At 45.2% G+C, this 24973-nt stretch overlaps 1 protein-coding gene across 2 annotated transcripts in view; it reads left to right on the top strand.

The window, feature by feature from the left end:
* The window catches only part of FAM20C (FAM20C golgi associated secretory pathway kinase), a 97030-nt gene that overhangs the window by 14407 nt on the left and 57650 nt on the right, over window positions 1-24973 (top strand). For both annotated transcript variants that reach the window (XR_014541411.1, XM_083585092.1), the window contains exon 2: window positions 2848-3026. Coding sequence is in view for 1 of the 2 variants with exons in the window: in XM_083585092.1 (XP_083441218.1) it covers window positions 2848-3026 (179 nt within the window). In the remaining variant the exon portion in view is untranslated. The remainder of the gene's footprint in view (window positions 1-2847; window positions 3027-24973) is intronic.

Below are 24973 nucleotides of genomic sequence, written 5' to 3'. Positions count from 1 at the left end.
AAGAAAAACCATTTGCAAGTATGGATTGCTTAATGGGGATTTCCCCCCTCTATCCCTGAGAGTTTTGAGTTATCTTCATGCCTTAAATGGCAGCTTGATAACTCTGCAGTCTTCAGCTTCTCCTTCATACTGTTACGGAAAAATGTAGGTGCGAGGCTGCTCAGTCACCCAGCTCTTCACGGGTCCCTGCGGAATAAAGGAAGGAGTCCAACCACCAAATGGAGCAAACAGCTGTAGGTCAAAGTTTATTGCGCAACAGGTTCAAAGAGGAATTTTGAACCCCGAGGATGGGGTGACAAGGACTTTTAAAACTTTCCCACCATATCCCAGAATACAGTTCGTACAGCATCATTGATACATCACTGACATGTCGCAAAAAGGGGAGGGGTAGACAGGGGTTGGGACGCAGGTGGCGCTGTGGGTTAAACCACAGAGCCTAGGACTTACCAATCAGAAGGTCGGCAGTTCGAATCCCCGCGACGGGGTGAGCTCCCGTTGCTCGGTCCCCGCTCCTGCCAACCTAGCAGTTCGAAAGCACATCCAAGTGCAAGTAGATAAATAGGTACCGCTCCGGCGGGAAGGTAAACGGTGTTTCCGTGCACTGCTCTGGTTCACCAGAAGCTGTATGCCAGCTCCCTCGGCCAATAAAGCATCATTGCTTTATGAGCGGCGCAACCCCAGAGTCGGTCACGACTGGACCTAATGGTCAGGGGTCCCTTTACCTTTTTAGACGGGTTACACTAGTTTAACATTGGCAAACATGTCAGGGCAAGACCCAGGTATAAGATTGGCTTTCCTTGGCCAACAATCAGCTCAGCAGTTGTCACCTCTGGGCACTTCCTGGAGTCCCTATTTTTCAAGGGCAAAATAGTGTTGGAATGGAGGAAACTGGCACAGGAGTTGATTTTATATGATTGTTAAAGCTAGGTGACTTCCCTGAGCTGCCAAGTCGAAAGGATACATTTAAGCATAATATTTGTAACATTTAACAACTTTAAAGATGTGGCTGCCGCCGCCCGTAATTTCCATAACAATACTGAAAGGGCATTTTGGATTTCCTCTGTGGATGCCACACTTGCCAACATGAGCAGATGATTCTTAACCCAGCTGCACCCCCCTTCCCAAAGTACTGACACAGCCCTGTTGCATTGTGGTATGTGATATGTGCTCTGGCAGACATCCAAGATGGGTGGTTTTTGTAACTTCACATCCCTCTTTTTTAAAAAAAGTCTTACTTCCTTGGGATCAATTCATATTGGAATGAGATAGGTCAGGCATGTCCAAAGTCCGTTTGGGGGGCCTAATCCGGCCCATCGGGTGGTTTAATCTGGCCCCTGTGGCCGTTTATTTCCTGGGGTAAAATCCTAAAAAAAGAAAAAAAGCTCAACAACTTCAATCCTGAAAAAAAGGTCAACAACGTTGGTCGGCCCTCATGCATGTTCACTTCATCAAATCTGGCCCTCTTTGAAAAAAGTTTGGACACCCCTGAGATAGGTAAATCAGCTTGTGGGGGGCATGTCATGAGGGGTGGAGTGAGAACATCTCCTGAAGACCAAGCCAATCTTGGGATGGGGTGGAGGTTTCTAAGTTCTTTCACATTTATTTGGGGGTCAACTTAACGGTTGCCAGTGTGACATCCATGGGCGCAGTGGTGCCCTTGAAGTCTTCCCCTGCTGCCAGCTAAGATTTGCAGCTCCCTCCCCCTACACTCTGCTCCTCTGCTCATGAAGTGGTGAGGGAGATACAGTGGTACCTCGGGTTAAGAACTTAATTCGTTCTGGAGGTCCATTCTTAACCTGAAACTGTTCTTAACCTGAAGCACCACTTTAGCTAATGGGGCCTCCTGCTGCCGCTGCGCTGGCGCTGCACGGTTTCTGTTCTCATCCTGAAGCAAAGTTCTTAACCCGAGGTACTATTTCTGGGTTAGCGGAGTCTGTAACCTGAAGCATCTGTAACCTGAAGCGCCTGTAACCCGAGGTACCACTGTACCCCCTTTCCCCCTCTCCCTTGCAAAACTAGAGCATGGCATCTGTTGATTGTTGTTTTATTAGGGAAGGTGACTCAGGAAAGCAAGACCTAGAGTTTGCTTATGTAGGTCTGGCAAATATTAATGTTTAGGACCATTTTTGGCAGTGTTTTCATTTTGCTTTGTGAGGTGCTATAGGATTATGCACTTTATGTAGAGGTGTCTTTGAAGACAGTTTTGAAACTTCACTTGGTCCAGATTGATAACACGCAATGACGGTTGTTAGCAAAGTCTCTTTAAGTAATGCAGATGTAGTCCAGAGAGAAAAGAAAAATACTCTGATAAGACTTTAATGAGGAAACCATTTAGTGCATTGTTTAGTGTATAATTTTAGGAGAAATAAGCAGAGAGCTTTTGCGCACTGGCAACTTAACTTCAGGCCTTGTACCTAGCAGGGAGACATGAAACTAAACACACAGAGGAAAAGCTCCCTCAGAACTATGCAGCCAATCAGAGTATATGTTATCTCAGCAAACATCATGGCACTCTGCCTGGTTGCTAAGCAACACCCCCACTCGTCCCCCTCTTGGCTAGTTGACTATAACACTAACAGAATCAGCACATAAGTTACACATTGAATGATCTCTGCCATTGCACTTCCAACACAAGCAAGCCAGAACACTCATCTGCAGTACAACAGAGTTTAAGAATTGCTGCCCTGACCTATTGCTTTTCTTGGCACCTCCCCAGGCTTGGAATCCATCCCATTTGCTCCCCTCCCCAATTTCCCCTCTCCCTCACTGACATGTTGCAAAGTGCATTGCTGGCATTTTAAGGAAACCTAATCTTCTCCCGTCTCTCGTTCAATTTTATTTTGGTAGGCAAAACGAAGGCAACGAAGACGAAGAGTTTCTACCCACTGGAGAAACGTCCATTGATTCCTATCCAAACTGGCTCAAATTCCACATTGGCATTAATCGATATGAACTGTATTCCAGACACAACCCGGCAATCGGAGCCTTGCTTCAGGACCTGGCCTCCCAGAAAATAACAAGTGTCGGTAGGTTGATGAACACGCAGTTCCTAACAGCAGACTGTGCAAATCATTCATTTCTTCTTTTTGTTTCTGCTTGTGGATGAGGGATATTTTATTTGGGTTTATACTGGCTGCTCCTAAAAGATGGCTCCAATAAGGTTTGCTTTCTGCTTCGAGAGGCTGTAAAGAAAAGCCACGGCTAGCTATGAATTGGCTTTACAGCAAACCTGCTGCTGGCTCTAAATTCGATTTAAAATGAATCTGCTGCTGGCTCTGTATTGGCTTTAAAGCAAAGTTTCTGCCAGCTCTGTACTGGCTTTAGAAGCAATTCCTAAGAACAACCCTTAGAGGAGTCTAGTGGCAAAATGCAGCCATAGTGTTGAGCTGAGAGGCAGCAACCTTATGGGGCCTCTTTGTTGGTGGGGACATGTGAGAAAATCTAGAACTTCTTAGGGATAGGGGCTTTCATGGACAAAGAGCACTGGCTTTTTCCATTCTTCTTTCAAATGTAGTTTGCTGCCAGTCCTCATGCCTGGCCCACAATGCCCACCTTGGAATGATCCTATTTAGTATTATTCTAAAGGAGGGCATGTTGGAGGGAATGGCTGCTGTTGATAGTGTCTGAACTACATTAAATAGAGGAGAATCTCACTGCCGCTGGTATATGTCCCAGTCCCACCCTACTAGTTTCTCCCTTCCCCCATTTTTTTTTTTGAGAAAAATCTATATATTTATTGCCTGCGTATAGGTTTCTTTTATATACTGCCTGTATCTGTTAGTGAAGGTGCTTTTCGTCTGATAACAATGACGTGCAATCTAAGAGACGTGCTACTAAAGGAAAAACGGATGAGGAGGGTAGAGAAGAAATAAGGCCAGATGCTAACACTTTTGCTGCTTTTACGTAATGAAGTTACATGTTGCCCTGGCTGGAATGGCCAGTGGTTATTGGCTTGTTTCTTGTTCCTGTTTTTATTAAGTATTATGCGTTTTTTATCTTGTATTTTTATGTTGTGAACCGCTCCTGAGATGGAGAGCGGTATACAAACTTAATAAATAATTAAGTGCAGAAGGGAAGATTGCAGCCAAGCCGATGGAAGGGGCTTTGTTTCCTTTGCCTCTTTCTCAGACATGGGTGGATGGAATGACAGAGCTGGTGCAGGCAGCTCTGGCAGAGGAGCCCCTCCCCCCCTGAGCTGACAGATGGGGTCTCACCATCTTGCACCTTTCTCAGATGTATTTGTGCTGGTTTATGAGAAGTTGGTTAGGCACGTTTGACTTGTGTGGTTAATACGTTTCATTGATCCATCTCGCCACCTAACTTTGATCTATGCCTGTCCACTTTGGAACGTTTTGAAGAATGTATTCCTTGACTAGTCTGTTTCACCCAGTTCACATCCGCACTGGACATTTAAAGCGCTCTTATACCACTTCAACTCTTAACAACGGTATTCCCCGAAGCATCCTGGGAACTGTAGTTTGTTAAGAGATTTGTTAGGAGACCCGTATTTTCCTTACAAAGAAATACAATTGCAAATGCTACTGAGGAAGAGGTGTTGATTGTTAAACAAACTGGAGTTTGTAGCTGTTTGAGGGGAACAGTCTCTTGACCACTCTCGGCACTCTTAAACTACAGTTCCCAGGATGTGGGGGTGGGGCAGGAGCCATGACTGTAACAGCGATGCAATAGTGCTTTAAATGCACAGTGCGCATGTGTCACCTCAGATGGGAGCTGTGAAGTTCGGCACTAGCGGGCTCTGTGGAGAAGCAAACCTGTCTCTTGGCATCTTTGCCAGTCCTGTACAGTTTTGGCAGATGCGGCAGCTCGCAGTCTTCCCAGACCAGCTGAACCTACCAACATTCCATAATAATAATAATAATAATAATAATAATAATAATAATAATTTTATTTATACCCCGCCCATCTGGCTGGGTTTCCTGAGCCACTCTGGGTGGCTCCAAACAGAATATTAAAAACACGATAAAGCATCAAACATAAAAAATTTCCCTAAACAGGGCTGCCTTCAAATGTCTTCTAAAAGTCAGATAGTTGCTTCTCTCCTTTACATCTGATGGGAGGGCATTCCAGAGGGTGGGCGCCACCACTTAGAAGGCCCTCTGCCTGGTTCCCAGTAACCTCACTCCTCGCAGTGAGGGAACTGCCAGAAGGCCCTCGGCGCTGGACCTCAGGGCTGAATGATGGGGGTGGAGACGCTCCTTCAGGTATACTGGGCCGAGGACTCAAAGGACCCATGCCCTCTATACTGGGTCACCCTTCTTGCTTTTGTATCAGAGTGCCACTCAGGCAATGGAGGAGGGACAAAGGATTCAAACATGTACATGTCCTTTGGAGAAAAATCCAGTAAAGGAGGTTTCCTGGTGAGAATAAATGCGAAGGGGGTATGAGGGCCACATTTGTTCATAGGCCACATTCTGGAGGGCCTCTTACTGTGCAGGGCAGAACCAATAGCAAACGTGAGAGGAGCAACAGAGATGATTCTTCCCTTGGTACAGTGGGGTACAAGAATCAGAGGTTTCATATATACAAACACATCTCTTTCTCCATACTCCATTCAGGCAAGCAAGAGCCATTGCCACAGTTCAAGGACATATTCTAGCCAGGCAAAAAGCACAAGGAATGTGTGATCCTGCAAGGACTTACGGTCTGGTTTGATGAGGACTCCACAGAGATGCAGGCCAGGGCCAGGGAATTTATTTCTCACAGATTTTTAGTTTTCTGGTTTGATCCAGCACTGCAAAGATGGATAGATCCCCTACGAACCTACCTGGGTTGGTTCTCACAGTTTAATATCATGACCTGACAAGGTGTCATTGGCTTAACACCTAGGAGAACGGTGTACAGATTACAGAATGTAGCACCAATTATCAGTTGACAACCAAGAGATTAGCACATATAACAGGTGGAAGTGTTTTCCGCAGGAATTCTGACGTGTGATTCAACTTTCGAACGTCTCCACATTTTCGGCACTGTTAAGGAACTGCCTAGTATATTATATTTACACAAGCTTTGAATATTCTAGTTAGGATTAGTCAGTGACAAAACCCTGAGTGCAACTTCTCAGCAGCAAACAACACTGAATTCACAGGCGCTTACTTCCAGGTTGAGAGGGTAGGGTGACAACCTAAAAGTGCAATCTTAATAACTTAACTGTGGTTGCTGCTATTGTTTTAATTTATTAATCACTTGCAGCATAAGCAGTCTTGGAAAGGGAGCAGCCAAATTAAAAGCAATAAAATGAAGCATAGCATAAAACCGGGAGAAAACAATGAATCATAATACAATAATAAAAATACTCGGTTCATACAGCACACCCTGTAAAATAGCTGGAAACGTCGGCAGCAAAATCAGAATCAGTGTGGTGTAGTGGTTAGAGCACTGGACCAGGACATAGGAGACCAGGTTTTGCATCTCTATTCAGCTGCAAAGCTCCCAGGTGACCTTGAGATGGTCACTAATTCTCAGCCTAACCTTTCCAGATTCTCCTGGACTACCAGTCCCATTACCCTTGAATCCTATTAGAAACTCAGATATAAAAGCTAGGCACCTTAAAACCTAGGTTACGATCATCACAACAGAATGTCTGTTTGCCAGGGGGCTGGACTAGATGACCCCTGGGATCTCTTCCAGTGCTACAATTCTATGATTCTATGGTCTCAAGAAGAAGAAGAGTTTGGATTTGATATCCCGCCTTTCACTCCCTTTAAGGAGTCTCAAAGCGGCTAACATTCTCCTCTCCCTTCCTCCCCCACAACAAACACTCTGTGAGGTGAGTGGGGCTGAGAGACTTCAAAGAAGTGTGACTGCCCCAAGGTCACCCGGCAGCTGCATGTGGAGGAGCGGAGACGCGAACCCGGTTCCCCAGATTACGAGACTACCATTCTTAACCACTACACCACACTGGCTCTCAACTACATTGCTTGACTGTAGTTTGCTCTTAAAACAATTCACGCCCTCCCCCCCCCCCCCGGATGCAAGAAGGAGAAACACATATGGCGGCAATGGAGATGGTATTTACTACGGAGCAAGGCAGAGGTTTTTAAAATGCGGTTATGAACCTGGCACCTGGAAATCTCTATGTAGTCGAATTGGACCCACACCAGGAGCAAAACACACCTGGTGCCTGGGGAATTTCGAACACTGCCCTTGAACCGTTGGCTGTGCTGGATGGAGCTGATGGGAGTTGTAGTTCAGCAGCACCAGGGAGGTCAGGGGTTCCCCACACCTACTTTATTCATTTTTTGTGTGGAGGATCCTAATGTTGCTGGGGAATCTTTGCAATCCATTGTTTTCTGGGGGCTGGTAGGAGGTGAACACCTGGAGACCGCAGGTGCCTCTCTGCCCCATCTTGAACCAAGTTTGACACTGCTGAGGCATCTGCTCGAAGATCAGGACCTTCCCTTGTGGGGAAGTAAAGCTGAATGTGCAGTGCTGGACTACAGAAGGATGAAGGGGATTAGGCAGGCCTCGTCGCCATGGCAACAGGAAAAAAAGAAGAACTCCACATAACCCTCAAGCAGACAATGTGACCTTTTGGGAGTGGATAAAATGGAAGCCAGTAGGCCAAAATAAGCCAGGTGTGCCCCACTTACTTCCTCATTAAACACAAAACCAAACAAAAGAATGGGAGACACAGCTGAACTAGGTCAGACAACTTGCTTTGAGAGTATAACCAGCTTCAGCTACTTGGTTCTTTGTTGGCTCCATTCAGACTTAATGTTGCTCAGTCCTTTTTTTCTGTTAAAATGCATACTCTGGGGTGCCTAGTGTCCTCCAGTTGTTGCTGAATTACAACTCCCATCATGCCTGACCATTTGCTCTATTGGCTGGGGCTGCTGGGAGCTGGAGTCAAACAAGGCCTCCGAGGGGGTCTCTGGTTCCCCACTCACTCTCACTTTATTGAGATGATTTATTAATTTATATACTAGTGGGGAGTTTTCAGCACTGCCTGAAATTTTTTATAAACACCTCTCCCCCCCCCCCATTAATTTGGTTGATTTTTAAAAAAGTGGATAGTGTAATTTGTGAGTTTGGATCCATCACACCAAAGATCGGGTGAAGTCACGCCTAAGTCATGTTTTGGTCTGCCATCGTAATTCAATATGGCACCCGGCATCCAAATGGCAATGAAAACTGTCATACTGGGAACCCTCATGCTGAGTTTGTCGATGATATCTCGAGAGGCAGCGGAACCTATGCCGAAAAACAGGCAAAGTCACATCAAAGTGACATTTTGGCCTACTGTTGTGATTCAAATTGGTGCCCGGCACTCAAACATCTACCAGAATCACCACCCATACCCTGGGAACCCTCCTGTTGAGTTTGGATGTGCAGCGCTTTGAGCTCCTTAAAAGAAAAGGTGGTAGATAAATGCAATTAATAAATCTTCACAGTCACAAGGACTAGAACCTTGGTTTAAGTTTTGAGCTCAGCAGGAGGCTGAATTCTGGGCCTATTGCTATCAAATGCAAGCACCTCAGCTCCGGCAGAATTGTGATTCTGATTTTTATTACCACCCTCACATGCTGTAGCGTTAGTTTCAAGATCTTTTATCTTGCGTAGCTCCTGGGCAGTGTATGTTTCTTTGAAGAGTTTCTGTTTGAGGCACCTGAGTGTTTCGCTTTTCATATGTGAAAATGTGTGTGCGTCAGCAACCCACAAAGCATCTTTCAAAATACGTTTGAACAAAGGCAGGGGTGGAAATCTCATACAGCTGTGTTTCTGTCTCATTGCTTTCGAGATACAGAATATTGGTGACTGACTTAGCCAGGCAAGAGTTTGGTGGGGTCATATTTCACCAACTACTTTTGCCAACTACTTTCAGAAGCAAGGACTTCTGAAATTAATAATGGGACAGAATGTTTGGTAGCATGTCAGATGGACAGTATAATCTATTGGTGTCAAAATTAACAGAGCACCTCTAAGGATTACAGTGGTACCTCAGGTTACATACGCTTCAGGTTACAGACTCCGCTAACCCAGAAATAGTGCTTCAGGTTAAGAACTTTGCTTCAGGATGAGAACAGAAATCATGTTCCGGCGGCACGGCGGCAGCAGGAGGCCCCATTAGCTAAAGTGGTGCTTCAGGTTAAGAACAATTTCAGGTTAAGAACGAACCTCTGGAACTAATTAAGTACTTAACCCGAGGTACCACTGTATTCAGATTTACAAAATGCTGGTCGTTTTAGTATGGGAGAAATGAGAGGAACCTGTGACTTTCTAGATTATTATTGCAGACCCTCCAAGTGTACCTGTTTTCCAGGGACAGTCCTGGATACAGAAGCTGTCCTAGTTTCTGATTTGATCCTGGAATGTCTCACCTTTTCTTTGTTGTTGTTGTTTAGTCGTTTAGTCGTGTCGGACTCATTGTGACCCCATGGACCAGAGCATGCCAGGCACTCCTCACTTTCACTGCCTCCCGCAGTTTGGTCAAACTCAAGTTGGTAGCTTCGAGAACACTATCCAACCATCTTGTCCTCTGTCATCCCCTTCTCCTTGTGCCCTCCATCTTTCCCAACATCAGGGTCTTTTCCAGGGAGTCTTATCTTCTCATGAGGTGGCCAAAGTACTGGAGCCTCAGCTTCAGGATCTGTCCCTCCAGTGAGCACTCAGGGCTGATTTCCTTCAGAATGGATAGGTTTGATCTTCTTGCAATCCATGGGACTCTCAAGAGTCTCCTCCAGCACCATAATTCAAAAGCATCAATTCTTCGGCGATCAGCCTTCTTTATGGTCCATCTCTCTTAGGACGTCCCTATGCTCATCTGAGAAATGTAGGAGGGTATGGAGTTATGCGACCCCCTGAGCCAAGGACATAAGTAACTATACAACCTTTAGAAGACATCTGAAGTCAGCCCTGTATTGGGACCTTTTTAATGTTTAATGCTTTATTATGTTTTTTATATATATTGGAAGCTGCTCAAAGTGGCTGGGGCAACCCAGTCAGATGTGCGAGGTACTAAACATATATATTATGATTATTTTTATGGAATAAGGTGTCCCTATTTTCATCGGAGAAATGTTGGAGGGTATGAAGGTGGACCCCCCCCCCCAAGCTTTCACCTGGGTGTCTACCTCTTCTCCCAGTCTCCCACCCTGAGAGGCTGGATTTGCACAAAATGTTGATCATTTTGGACTGCACTTTTTCAGGAAAGAAGTTGGACTGCAAAGCAGTTTCAGGTATGGCCACAATTGGCCTCATTAACAATTTTCAGGGATGAAAATTATGTATTTATTCATAGATATGGATTCCTTCTAGCAGAAGAGGAAGAACCTTTGGCCCTCCAGATGTTACTGAACTATAACTCTATGGCCACTAGCCATGCTTGCTGGGACTGATGGGAGTTGTAGTTCAGCAACATCTGGAGAGCCAAAGGTTCCCCATACCCAGTGTTCAGGACTGGATTACAGATCTGCTGAATTCTTGGATTGCCAGCCAGCAATGTACCACCTATCTATTCAAATTACACAGGGCTTTTAAAGCTGAGGAAAGGAGGGATGCTTGTATTTGTGAGAGAAAGTTGCCATAGCAGTGCAAGGTAATGTTTTACTAAATGAAATATTTACACTTAACACTGCTACATATGGTGTAATTTTCAAGCAATTAAAGAGTGCCATGAAAACAAAAGCCAAAAAGAAGACCAGATGCTTCTGCAGAACGCAAGTCGTGACTGGCTGGGAGGGATAGCCTGTCATTTTCGGTTTCTCTGCATTTCTCAGCTTCCCAGTCTTCTCTTCAGTCCTCCACGTATCAATCAGTTTGCAATTTATTCATTTTTTTAAATGAAAAAAAACCCTCATGAAAATACCTTTGCTTTTTAGTGAAATCCCATTTTTGCAAGCTATTTCCCTTGATACAATGCACTGTATGTGTAGCTTTCACTAATGTATTCATTATCTTATCTATTTATCTAGTTTTCAAAGTTATACAGAAATACCTATTTTAATGCACACTTTCCCCTAATGTACTGTATGCATTTAGCTGGAGAATGGCATTGTAAAATTGGGAGAAGTGTGAATTTGCAGGGATAGCCGTGTTTCGGCTTGCATATTGTTCCAAAAAGTGCAAATTAGAGAATTAGAGAAGTTTGCATTATAAGTAATTGAACCATATTTATCCTCCATCCCTACAGGGTAGTTGCTAATCATGAGATATTGGTGCTTTAAAATGACTGTGACAATCTGAAGGTGGTCGGGTGAAAGTTAACCTGGTTGAGCTGCAGTGACTTCCCCTGCCCCCTGGAGAACCCTGAGAATTCTGGTTTTGTGAAGTTATTTGATAATTCCATTCACAGAACTACAATCCCAAGGAATCCTACAATGGGGAAGGGCCCCCATGACAGTAAAACTAGTTGAACTATATGGAATACCCCAGACATACACTACTTTGTTTTGTGTGGGGCAAGGATGGGGTACTTGTGAGCCACACAGATGTTGTTGAACTAGAACTCCCACCATCCCTAACTATTGGCCATGGGCTTTCCGATCAGAAGGTCAGCAGCTCAAATCCCCATGATAGAGTGAGCTCCTGTTGCTCTGTCCCAGCTCCTGCCAACCTAGCAGTTCGAAAGCACACCAGTGCAAGTAGATAAATAGGTACCGCTGCGGTGGGAAGGTAAACAGCATTTCTGTGCACTCTGGTTTCTGTCACGGTGTTCCGTTGCACCAGAAGCTGTTTAGTCATGCTGGCCACATGGCCCGGAAAGCTGCCTGTGGACAAATGCTGGCTCCCTTGGCCTGAAAGTGAGATGAGCAACCCCATAGTTGCCATTGACTGGACTTAACCATCTACGGCTTCTTTGCCTTTCCCTTAATGGAATCCAACAGTGCCACAAGGTCCTAATCCTTGGGCCAGAGAAACTTGGACCAGGCTCAAATGTCTGCTCATCCTTTCAATCCATGGGGAGCGCCATCGCCATTATAAGAGAACTACGGGGGCATTCATGTTTGGATTTGAAGAGTTTGGATTTGATATCCTGCTTTATCACTACCCTAAGGAGTCTCAAAGCGGCCAACAATCTCCTTTCCCTTCCTCCCCCACAACAAACACTCTGTGAGGTGAGTGGGGCTGAGAGACTTCAGAGAAGTGTGACTAGCCCAAGGTCACCCAGCAGCTGCATGAGGAGGAGCGGGGAATCAAACCCAGTTCACCAGATTACGAGTCCACTGCTCTTAACCACTACACCACACTGCACCATCCGCCCCCTTCAGCATGGGAGACACCAAATGGGAATTGCAGTACAACAACCTCTGGAGGGCCACAAATTCCCCTTTCCTTTTCTATGGAGCTCCAGGCAATGCACATCCTTTCTCTACCTCCTCCATTTTCTCTGGTCCTAGGCATTAGGACCTCGTGGCAACCAGCACTGTTGGATTCCATCAGCCTGAGCCAACAATGGTCAATAGGTAGGGATGGTGGGAGTTCTAGTTGAACAACATCTGCGTGGCTGACAAGTGCCCCAGGCCCAAATGTCTGCTGAGCCTTCACCATTATATTAGGAAACGTCGCTTTGCAAAAAGAGGAAGTATATATTAGGCAAAATTGCACACAGATAGGTGTATATTTGGAGAAATTGGCGGTCAAATGCTGCTGATTTTTCATGTGGACTTAAAAGAAAAAGTAATCACAAACTAATGTGCAGAACCAAATTTAAGGTTGGAGAAATGAGAAACTGCAGTTGAGAGTTTGGCCCATTAATGTTTCTTTTTTTATGTTATCTCCCCCTCTCCCATTCATTCCATGCTATGCTCTTAAAGGATAATTAGATCCTTAATATTATTTTGAACTGAACACTGGCAGTACATTTTCTGGGAAAGATGAGCATTCTGAGCCCATAGGCTCAGAAACATAATTATCTGAATCAAGACTCAAAAATGACCATAATTAGCCATTTCTTTGTGCAATTTGAAATTTACATCTGCAATAATGCCACCTGCATGAGCCAAAGAGTTGTTTAATTAGAAACGCGGCATGGTGTAGAATGGTTAGATGCAACTTGCTAATAACATTGGGCTTTTTCCTTCCCCGAGTTAAAATTAATGGGCGGCTTGAGCTTGATTTCTTAGGGAAGAAGGTAGGCCTCAAGGTGGTTTGTTTTATTTCCCTGCCCGAAGAAATGAGTGCATAACTCGAGTCAGTTCATTTCTGAAATCTACAATGCGTCTTGCTTGGGTGGGCGAAGTAATTAAAGAGGTGCATGCAGTTATGGAAGCAATTAGCGAGTGGGACCGATAAGTAATCTGGGCACTGGTGAAATGAAAATGAGTTCAGAGTTCAGCCCAGAGAAAGTTGCCTTCAGTTAAATATTTGGCTGTGTGTGAGATCCTATGTGTATTTACCCAGAGGTCAGCCCCACTGACTTAGAGATGCAGCTTGAGGGTCAAAGTTCATGTTCTGACTCTGAATAAGTCAGAAAGGGGCCCATCTTGTCCAGCACCCTGGCCAGTCCAATTGCTGCAGGAATACCACAGGCAGGGCACAAAGGCAACAGTCTTCCTGCTCTGTTACTCATAAGAGCCTAAGGAAAGTCTTCTTGGATCAGGCCAATGGCTCATCTAATGCCAACACTCTCAACTACCACCCTACCTCTTCATTCCTTGAAATGCTAGATTTCCCTGTGCAAGAATTATTTTGCCTGGGAATAATAGAATTGCAATTTGTTCCTGCTTATTTTAAATTGGGGGAGGGGAGACATCCCACACACTGTTTGCCCCATAAAGAACCAAATCTATTTCTATCTGTGACTGATGAATTGGTCATTGGCTTGGAAATGGAGGAAAAAACAAAAAGCTGGTATTTCCATCTGCCAACAGATTAAAAAAAAAAGAGTAAATGATATTCTGGTGATGGGGAAAAAGAAATCACATGCCAAGTCAAAGACATGACTGAGTCAGGCCTACTGACTTCCTCCATTGTTTGGTATCCTTTCTTGAGATATCTAGCATTATCTAATACAGTGCTGTGTCTAATGCATCTGAACTTTGCATTAAAGGCCCCATCTGCACTATAGATTTAAAGCAGTATCCTACCACCTTAAGCAGCCATGGCTTCCCCAACAAAGGATCCTGGGGACTGTAGTTTGTGAATGGTGCTGAGTGTTGTTAGAAGACCCCTATTCCCTTCAGAGTTACAGTTCCCAGAATTCCCCAGGAAGAGGGACTGATGTTAGTTAAACCACTCTGGAAACGGTAACTACGTGATCAACAGAAGTATAGTGTCCTGGTCAAGTGAAGTAAGAGTGGCACTATATTCTGCCTTGGTCTGACCACATCTGGAGTACTGTGTCCAATTCTGGACACCACAATTTAAGAGGGATGTTGACATGCTGGAACATGTGCAGAGGACGGCAACCAAGGTGATCAAGGGTCTGGAAACCAAGCCTTATGAGGAATGGTTGAAGGAGCTGGGTATGTCTAGCCTGGATAAGAGGAGACTGAGAGAAGCTATGATAGCCATTGTCAAATAGCTCAAGGGTTCTCACATGGAAGAGGGAACAAGCTTGTTTTCTCCCGCTCTGGAGGGTAGGACACAAACCAATGAATTTAAGTTACAAGAAAGGAGATTCTGACTAAACATCAGGAAGAACTTTCTGACAGTAAGAGCTGTTTGACAGTGGAATGGTCTCCCTCTGGAGGCGGTGAACTCTTCTTCACTGGAGGGTTTTAAGCAGAGGTTGGGTGCCCATCTGTCATGGATGTTTTAGCTGAGATTCCTGCATTTCAAGGGGTTGGAATAGATGACCCACAGGGTCCCTTCCAGCTCTACAATTCTGTGATTCCATGATAGGAATAAGAGTTCTCCCAACCATGGTGTATCGTGAAACAGTGATGTTTTTTATCTGGAGACGTAGTGGTTGCGGCACAACTTGCGACAACTTTGTAAGGGGATTAGACAAACACATGGAGGATAAAGCTAGCAATAGCTACAAAGTTGAAATGCATATATGGGGCATCTAGTATCAGAGATAGCTGGTTGCTGCTGAACACTACAGTTCTGTGATTCTACGGAGAGAAGGCCATGTCTTGCTTGCAGGCTTCCTGCATCTTGTTTTCTACTGCAGGAGCAGAATGCTTGACTAGACGGACTTTCCTCCTGCTCCAGAAGGGCACTTCTGGAGTTTCTTAATGGTATTTACTGGGAATTCAGTGCCTTGCCTGTGTGATAGGAATTTTGAGGTCTTGATATATGGTAATGCTCATAGGTGTACCAACCAAGCACGTACATAGATCAGCACAGGAAGACCGACCTGAAGCCATTTTGATTCCCAAACTGACCAAATGTTTTCATTGCAAAGAGAGAGGGGGGGGGGGGTCAGGGAGCCTTCCCTTTGTCTCGGGAACTGAGTAATCAGCATTTTAATGGGTGACAGACTATCAGGAAAGGCAATCAGATAACCTGGCAAACAGGAAAAACAACATTCAAATTTCTGTTTTAGTCCGCCTTTTCTGTGATGTAGGTATGATGTATCTGGGGGGTGGTCTTAGGTTGCACCCCTTCTGTGATGTATGTATGATGTTTCTGGGGGTGGTCTTGATCTACAGGGTGGCAATTTCAAAAACCCATATAAGGCCTTGCGCACCATTGTTCTGGGTTCCTCCTCCCTTCTTCGTGTGGTGAGTGAGGACCCTGTTGCAACAGATCAATAAAAACCAGGTTTACTAGCTGCTTTGCTTCTCAATATTCTCTGGTTGGCCTCTGTTATTTTCTCCTACCAATAGGGAACCTACGTAAGGACTCTATATAGGCTCTTGGATACCCCATAAGGGAAAAGGGCAATTTTTGTTTACCACACCTGCAAATTGAGTTGAAACAGAGGAGGGAGGAAAGGCAGCCAGGAAAGGATTGTCCCATGCTATTCATTTGCAGATAGGTATAGATAGATGAGCACAAAAATGGGTCCTACTTAGCATTAGAGGCACAGTTATAATCTGGAAGAAACAGGAAAACATGGTGGTTGGAGGCAGTTCCAGGGGCAACTTCCAGTGTTTCAGATCGGGGCTGCCCTTTAACCACGAGAGAAGACAGCTTGATAAGTTCATCTGTGCTGCCTCTGCTGTTTTTGGACGATTGGCAGCTCCCCCACCGATGAGGACCTCATGACCATTTGAGGATGACTGCGGAGCAGGATGACTCTGCAGGTTCCATAAACCACTGGCTTCCTTGATATCTTGCAGCTGCCTCGAGTTTCGAAAGGAATAGAGGGAAAGTCTGACTTTTAGGACGGCTGTGAAGTAACAGCCTGTTACCCAACCCAGGCAATCAGTAAGGTTAAACGACAGGGAAGGAGATTTCTTGTCCAGGCAGGTTTATTGCGGTTCAGTAATGGAATGAGATACATCAGCAGGATTGCTTTCTCTGGAGATGCGATAGTAGAGGAGGCTGGGCAAGCACTGTTTGGGGAAGGGAGCTGGGTTGGTGCATGGCTGTTGGACTTTGTGGCTTCCTTTGCATAGACACAGGGTTCAAGGAAAGGGTCAGATTGTGTGCTGCAGTGTGGAGGTGACTAATAGGGAAAGGATGTAACCAAACTATGGGGCTTCCCTTGCGCTTGATCCACAAGCTGCAGTTAGTGCAGAATGCAGCGCGATTTCTGGCAGGAGGGAGACCTTGTCAGAATATAACACCTGTGCTCCGAGATCTGCACTGGCTGCTGAATTGCTAGCGCACCAAGTTCAATGTGCTACAGTTAGTATAAAGGTAAAGGGACCCCTGACCATTAGGTCCAGTCGTGACCAACTCTGGGGTTGCAGCGCTCATCTCACTTTATTGGCCGAGGGAGCCGGCATACAGCTTCCGGGTCATGTGGCCAGCATGACTAAGCCGCTTCTGGCGAACCAGAGCAGTGCACGGAAACGCCGCTTACCTTCCCGCCGGAGCGGTACCTATTTATCTACTTGCACTTTGACGTGCTTTCGAACTGCTAGGTTGGTAGGAGCAGGGACTGAGCAATGGGAGCTCACCCTGTCAAGCGGATTCGAACCGCCGACCTGCTGATCAGCAAGTCCTAGGCTCTGTGGTTTAACCCACAGCGCCACCCACATCCCACAGTTAGTATATGAAGCCCTTAACTACTTGGGACCTTCGAAATCACCTTACCCTATGTACACCCACTCGGTTGCTTTGAACAGCAGAACTGACACTGGTTACAGGTGCCACATAATGCCTTTCCTGGTTTTGTAAGAAATCAATCTTTTAGTGTGGCAGGACCCTTCGGAACTCCCTGCTTATTGACGTCAAGCAAGTGCCTTCACTGTACTCTTTTCTGCGCCTGCTAAAAAACATTTTTGGTTAGACAAGCCTACCCAGATATGTTGACTTTTATTTTAATCTGTTTTTGTTTTATCACTGATTTATATATTTTTTACGATATTTAAATAATTGTTTTTAGCTGCTTTTAGCAATAATTTTATTGCTTTTTTTGGTTAACTGCTTGGGTTTTGTTTTGCTTGTACAAACAAGCGGCGTAGAATTTTTTTAGGAAATAAAAATAATAATAATAATAACTGGGGCTATGGAAAAAGGCCTCTGGGAGAGAGGAGTTGAGCAATATAAGCCCACCCCATGACCATGAGATGTCCTCTTAGGCAAGGTTCCCCTTTTGACTGCGACATTTCATCTCCAGTCTAGAGCATGTGGGTGTGACATTGAGATTATGAGTATTAACTGTGAAGCTCTCAGCACCACTCGCTTCAAATGTCACTTCACTCACCCCAGATTGGCTCAACAGTCAATCTCTCTTCACAGGGAACTCTGGGAATTGTAGCTCTGGGAGGTGAATAGGGGTATTGTGATAACTCTCAGCACCCTTAACAAACTACAGCTCCCATAAGTCTTTGGGGGAAGCCATGACTGCTTAAAGTGGTATCACAGTGCTTCAGATGCATGGTATAAATGTCTTAGTCTTATCGAACACAACTGCTCTTCCCCTGCAATGTGCAGCTGTTGGACATCTTCTGGGGCACACTGTCAGCTGCTACAGAGCAAGAACCCGCCCCAAAGGTCTAGCTAGAATTCATTGATTTGACCCTACAGCAGGGATGAGGACCCAGTGGTCCTCCAGAGGTTGCTGGACAACAATTCTCATCATCCCTGACCATCGGCCATGCTGGTTGGGAATGATGGGAGTTGGAGTCCAACAACATCTGGAGGGCCAAAGGGTCTCCACTCCTGGCTTCATCTCGCCATAGGTGCTGAATGGACAGAATTGTGCATGTCTCCTCTTCTGTAACTATTGCATCTGTTGGGGCCAGGCTGAATAACTCTCCTAAGGACCACCTTAAGGAAAGCCTAAATCCAGAATAGCCAATGTGCTACCTTCTGGATACTGTTGGACTACAACTCCCATCATCTCAGGACCATTGCCCAGAGTGGCTGGGGCTGATGGGAACTGGAGTCGTGCCCTAGGATCCTGTGCTGGAACATGCATCTGAGAAGATCCCCCAGAATCCTTTGCAATATGAAATTATTTTCCAGCATACAAGCTGTCATCTAAAATGTTCCAGTAAGGTAGAAAGTTTTTGGGAAATGGAAAGGCGGATGATCCAAAGGGAAGATGACATGAGAAGGAGGTCAGGGCAGGAGAATATAATTAAAGGTCTGATCGACAGCCAAATAGTCATGGAACACTTTCCTGAGTGCAGTCCTGAAACTCTTCCAGTTTCCCCCCTCTTTTACCTGAAAGTAAAAGTAAGCTGAAATTCTAACTCTTTCAAATTGGCTGTGCCCTTCTCCCTTGACTATGGGGTCAAGGTGATTGCTGGTCTTTTTGTTTGTTTGTTAATCTTTATATAAGATTACTTTAACTCACTCTTTGCTTTCCATTATTTGGCGTGTGTTTTTTCAGATGCTGAAAGATTAAATGTAACATTTGCATTTGAATGCACTTTCAACACTATGTAAACGTTCTGGGTAATCTTTGCCAGAGTTAATGATATATACCTTGGGGAGTTGTAAAGGCTATGACGAAAATAAAATCTCTGCTTCCAGCATTCATACATACCTAAGGGCTTCTGGGGGAAAGGGCGATTATGACTGTGATTAGAGGACACTTAAAAAAACATCACACCTCTGGTTTTATATTCGTTTTGAGGCTTTTCAGAGAACCTTGTGGATCTGTTGGGTAGGGGAAATCCAGTGTCTTAATGGAGTCATACTTTTATCAAGACCAACTAAAAGGTGGTGTGGAACCTCCAGCCCCTGGGTGCAAACAGGCTTTCTTATATGGCCCAGGGGGCTGCTTTGGCCAAGCTACACCCACCCCACCAGACAGATATCTTCTGGTGGAAGAGATACTGCAGCAGACGGGGAAAAGTGGTGTGTGCCACAAATACAGGGTTTGAAAGGGAAACAAGGCCTTTTTGCATTCCTGCACATGAGACTCTTGCAAGGCAGAAAGCAGAAGTAAACTGTTATAAGAATTTCTGGGTCTCAAATATAGAACAACTATACTGTATCTAAATATATGAACCATGTGTTCTGAAATAGTATGGGAGAGCAATCCTGGGGCCATTTTGACTCTCTCGATGACCTCAAATATTCCTCTGCAGTAAGGGAGCCAAATGGGAAAGCCTTCCCACTGTCTTTTTGCTTGCAAATCCTGTCTTAAGGGTGTATTTGTGTATGAATAGGGTGAGCCTGTGACCTGGATTCAGGAACTAAAGTATTAACCATCACAAAAGAATGGCCAGGCTGCCTAGGTAATGAAATCAGTGACCATTATCAGGTTTCCTGGCAGAAAGGATTTCTGCTGTAGACTGACTCCTCTGCTGTAGACCACCTCCTTCTGTGATGTATGCATGATGTTTTAGGTGAGTGGTCTTGAGCTACAGGGTGGGCAGTTTCAAAAGTCTAAATAAGGGCTTGTTCACCATTGTTCAGGGTTCTCCTCCCTCCTGTGTGTGGTGAGTGGAGACCCTGTTGCAACAATTCCTTTAATACAGATCAGACTTACTAGCCACTTTGCTTTTCAATTTACTCTGGTTGGCCTCTGTTATTTTCTCGTACTGATAAGGAGCCCACTTAAGGACTCTGTACAGGCTCCGGAATACCCCATAAGGGAAAGGGAGCAGTTTTTCTTATAACAAAACAAGCAAACAAACAAAAAACTTGGTAGTCTTTCTGCCGCTAAAGAGAGCTGGAAATTCTGGTGAGAGCCAAATTGGCCTCCCATTTTGAGGCCTCGTTAGCATGCCGTTCCAAGGCTATTACTGGCAGCAATGACATAGTGTCATTATTATGTGGCTTCCTTGAAAACTGTTGACACAGTTCTGCCTGCTGTAAATCCTTATGACAATGTTGTTTGGACAGAAACGAGAGTCTCGAGTTGTCATCTCCAAATGTGCAAACAGAGTCTTGGAAACGTGAGTGGCTTTCTTGTAAAAGAGAAGAGAAAAAAAAGGAAAGGAAAGGGGGGGAAACGTTGGTTGGTCTGACACAGGAATGCAAAGCAAAATTGCCATGTGTCGTTCATAAAAATAGGACCGGAAACAGGAACATGAAACTCAGTGTGGTTGGGAACGCGTGGGTGGGCTGGGCATATATTTGAGTCGATTTGGATGACGTACACAGACCCTGGCAGGCTTCAGGCTTTTATGGACTTCTCAGTTCTCTGAGCACCATAATGTCAGGGATTGGCAATGTAGCATCCTCCAGTTGTTGTGCCATTCCTCCAACCCCCATCAGCCACAGCCAACATGAACAACGGCTTGAGAGCACCACGTTGGCTACCCCTGCCATACATAATGCTCAGTTGAAAATACGTCTGCACAGATTCTTCTTATTTCCTGTAGGGTTTTTTTTCTTTTTGAGGTTTTTTTAGGGGATGCTGTCAGTCTGCATGATTTTTTTCCCGGAGCTGGAATGGGGCAAATACTCCAAATACACACACACACACACATACACACAATCCTGGGAACTGTAGTTTTCTAAGGGTGCAGAGAGTTGTTAGGAAACGATTGGAACACTTAGAGTTTGAAAATCTCTTTGTCAAACTTCAAAGTGTATAATGCCACAACTAATTTACCAGAAGGATAAATTCCAGCTTGACGCTTGCTCCTGCTATATGTCAACTCCCTTTGTAGGAAGGAACCCCTCCTCCCCCAATTGCATGATGTAAAATGAGTGTGTATTTATCAGTCTAAAAAGGTAAAAAAAGGTAAAGGACCCCTGACAGTTAAGTCCAGTCGCAGACGACTCTGGGGTTGCGGTGCTCATCTCGCTTTACAGGCTGAGGGAGCTGGCGTTTGCCCAAGTACAGTTTTTCCAGGTCATGTGGCCAGCATGACTAAGCTGCTTCTGACGCAGCAGAACACCGAAACCAGAGCAGTGCATGGAAACACCGTTTCGCTTCCCGCCAGAGCGGTGCCTGTTTATCTACTTGCACTGGCATGCTTTTGAACTGCTAGGTTGGCAGGAGCTGGGACAGAGCAACAGGAGCTCACCCCATTGCAGGGATTCAAACTGCCGACCTTCTGATCAGCAAGCCCAAGAGGCTCAGTGGCTTAGACCACAGCGCCACCCGTGTCCCATTTATTGGGCTGTGCGTGGCCAAATGCCAAAGGACTTTCTGACATTGACCTGAGCTTATCTCTCGTGGCTTAGGTTCTTACAGCTTTATATTTGGCTTTTTCTAGATGTATTTGTAGTTGGGTTAATGGTTTTGTATTTTGTTGTGGGCAGGAGGTTTGGGCAGGGGTTTGTCGCTTTTGTTCTTTTGTCAAACTTCCCAGGAGAATGCTAAGCTGCTGGGTGGATGATTGCTCAAGGTATCAGTTGTGTTTGCTGGGGAAAGTCCACAATCGACCTGGTAGGATGGATGATTCTGCAAGTGTTTTCATAGTCAAGCCTGTAAGTGCCAAAAAATGAATCCCCATGGTCATATTGGCAGTGATAATGCCTTTTGCTTGTCTGGACCATGGGTAGGCAAACTAAGGTCTGGGGGCCAGATTTGGCCCAATCGCCTTCAAAATCTGGCCCACAGACAGCCTGGGAATTAGCGTGTATTTACATGAGTAGAATGTGTGCTTTTATTTAAAATGCATCTCTGGGTTATTTGTGGGGCATAGGAATTCGTTCTGTCTCCCCCCCCCCCCCCCGCCAATAAAAATATATAGTCTGGCCCCTCACAAGGTCTGAGGGACAGTGGACCGGCCCCTTGCTGAAAGAGTTTGCTGACCCCTAGTCTGGATGGAAGCTAGAGAGGGTTTTGTGCTTGTGTGTAAAAAACTACCCTAGTGTACAATATTTGCATCCATTGTCTGGCTCATTTTGCCACTGGCACATAGCACTTAAAGGATTGCCCAGTAACGAATTTGGTCATTAGGCCAAAAAGGGTTTCTTACTCCTGTTCTGCATGATTATTCTTATTATTTTTCATTAATTCATATACTGCCAAAATGGCTTCTAAGTAGTTTACAACAGGGAAATCAATACATAGTAAAAACTACACCATAAGAAATCCACAATTAAAAAGCATAGCAGTTAAAAAGTTTTAAAGAAAGCTGAACTGCTCTGAAATCTGTGGATGAAGGGCAGCGTACAAATGTAATAAATAAATTAAAAATAAAATAAAACCAGAAGTTTAGTTCAGGGGACTGCTTGCCCAAACAAGTGTGCCTTCCGGATGAGGTAGAATACCAACATTAACAATGCCTCTTGTATTTACTCCCTGGATAGCTCAGTTGGTTAGAGCTTGGTGCTGATAATGGCAAGGTTGCAGGTTCAATCCCCATAAGGGGCAGCTGCATATTTCTGCATTGCGGGGGGTTGGACTAGATGATCCTCAGGGTCCCTTCCACCTCTACAGTTCTATGATTCTTTGATTTCAGTAGGGGGGCATTCCGCAACACTGGCACCATCAGTGAAAAAGCCCACCTGCATGGTACTACAAGCTGAGAATCTTCATACACCGGCAGCAGACTCATTCTTTGAGCTTGGATGTTGATAAAGCCAGCACAGAATCATCCAAAGGCAATAGGGACACATAAGCAGGCTTGGAGAAACCCCAAATTTTGCACTCAAAAAACCTTTGGCAGACCCTAGGGCGACCCCTCCCTAATAACCCCAATGCAAATGGGAACTGAGAATTGGTAAGGTAAAGGGACCCCTGACCATTAGGTCCAGTCGTTGCCAACTCTGGGGTTGCGGCGCTCATCTCGCTTTATTGGCTGAGGGAGCCGGTGTACAGCTTCCGGGTCATGTGGCCAGCATGACTAAGCCGCTTCTGGTGAACCAGAGCGGCGCACGGAAATGCTGTTTACCTTCCCACCAGAGTGGTACCTATTTATCTACTTGCACTTTGATGTGCTTTCGAACTGCGCTGTGAAATGATTGATCATCAAGAGGGGCATGAAAAACCAGAGAGGGAGGATGAAAGGGAATGGAGTATTCTGGAAAGGGAATTGCTGGCTGGCTGGCTACCTAGAAGGACCCCTGAACAGAAGTAGCCCACCAAGCAACATTTTGTTTCAGGTGTCATTTGTTTCAAAACAAGTGAAGAGAGTTGAAATGAGGACACACGGTGTGTTCTCAAGCAGCCTTGACAATGTATGGCGAAATTTTGTTACAATGCGCTGTGCATTTGCAACAGATCTGACTTCAGGCAGCTGCTTCGAGGACTGGAAATGAGGTTTTGCTTTCTTTAAAATGACAGCATGCTTTTCTCCCCTTAAATGCATTCCGAGTTTTGGCCTACTCAGCACCACCAACTTAATCTAATATGTGAAACCTGTGCGTTCCTGCTCTGCCTATTCGGTGCAAATTGCTTAATGCACTTTAATTTCTAATTATTTATTTGTTCCTGTGGGATGGGTCGGTAATGCAAGAGAAGGCTAGGGTCAGCAGAAAACAGCGAGGCTGGAGGGACTGTTTTTGCTCGAGCCGAAGAGTAATTAAACTGACCAGATTTGCATAACATTTTGTAGCACAGAAAAGAAAGGAGGAGGGAAAAGGACAGATTACAAGCTGGTGACCTATCAGTAACACAGCACCGAGAGGAGTAATTAAAAGGACGTGTAGCTAATATCATTGGTTCAGGGAGAGAAAACGCACAAGGCCAAAGAAGCTGAAGGACAACAGATCTGAAGTAGAATAATGTGACATTTATTTACGCACGCACACCCCCCAAAATAAATCTGGATTATTTTTTTGTCAGCTCTCCAAAAGATGTGGGTTATCTGACCTTTGGAAGGAAGGGGGTTTTTAATTTATTTATTTAAAGAAAGGACGAAATTGCACACACTAAGCTGGCTAACAGATTCAGCTTTGAAGATAGTGCTTTTAAAATCTAAGGTGCAGCTTGTTGCATGTTGTCTGCTGCTGGTGTGATGACTTGTGTGTTTGTGTATATGTGTTACGACCCCTGAACAAAGCCCCGCCTGCAATGCCTCCAAAGAGAATCCAAATAAGGAAGAAAAATCGGGAGATGAGGCTAGTGGCTATTAGTCATCATAGCTATGTTCAACCTCACTGCTGGAGGCAGTTTGCCTCTGGAAACCAGTGGGTGAGAATCACAAGTGGGGAGAGTTGGTCCTGCTTATGGGCTTCCCATATGCATCTGGTCACCCACAGTGAGAAGAAGATGCTGTACTAGATGGGTTTTTGTCTTGATCCAACAGGCTCTTATTAATATTCTTAAGATGCTTAACCCTGTTGGTTTGTGTGTGGGGTTTTCGGGGGAGGGGGGATTTTCAGCATCTCCTGTACTCTCCCAGCTTAGGGACAACACCCCCTTTGCCTTCTTCAGACTCTGAGGACTACCCCTTTAACCTCTGTCTTGTAGAAGCCAGTGATTCCAGAAGCTGGCAATGGTTCTTTGAGGAGCAAAGCTTCTCCAGGGAGGTGGGTCCAATTCCAGAAGACATGCTCGCTAGCCTTCATGGGGCTTCCAATGGATACAGCTCTTTGCTAAGGCAACATTCCCCCCATTACCTACAACAGAGCCAGCAGAAGAACCCACTGG

Source organism: Podarcis filfolensis (assembly GCF_964270895.1).
Source record: "Podarcis filfolensis genome assembly, chromosome: 14".
NCBI classification, from domain to species: domain Eukaryota; kingdom Metazoa; phylum Chordata; class Lepidosauria; order Squamata; family Lacertidae; genus Podarcis; species Podarcis filfolensis.
Note: the sequence above shows the minus strand (reverse complement) of the source record. Positions and strands in the feature narration are given on the sequence as shown.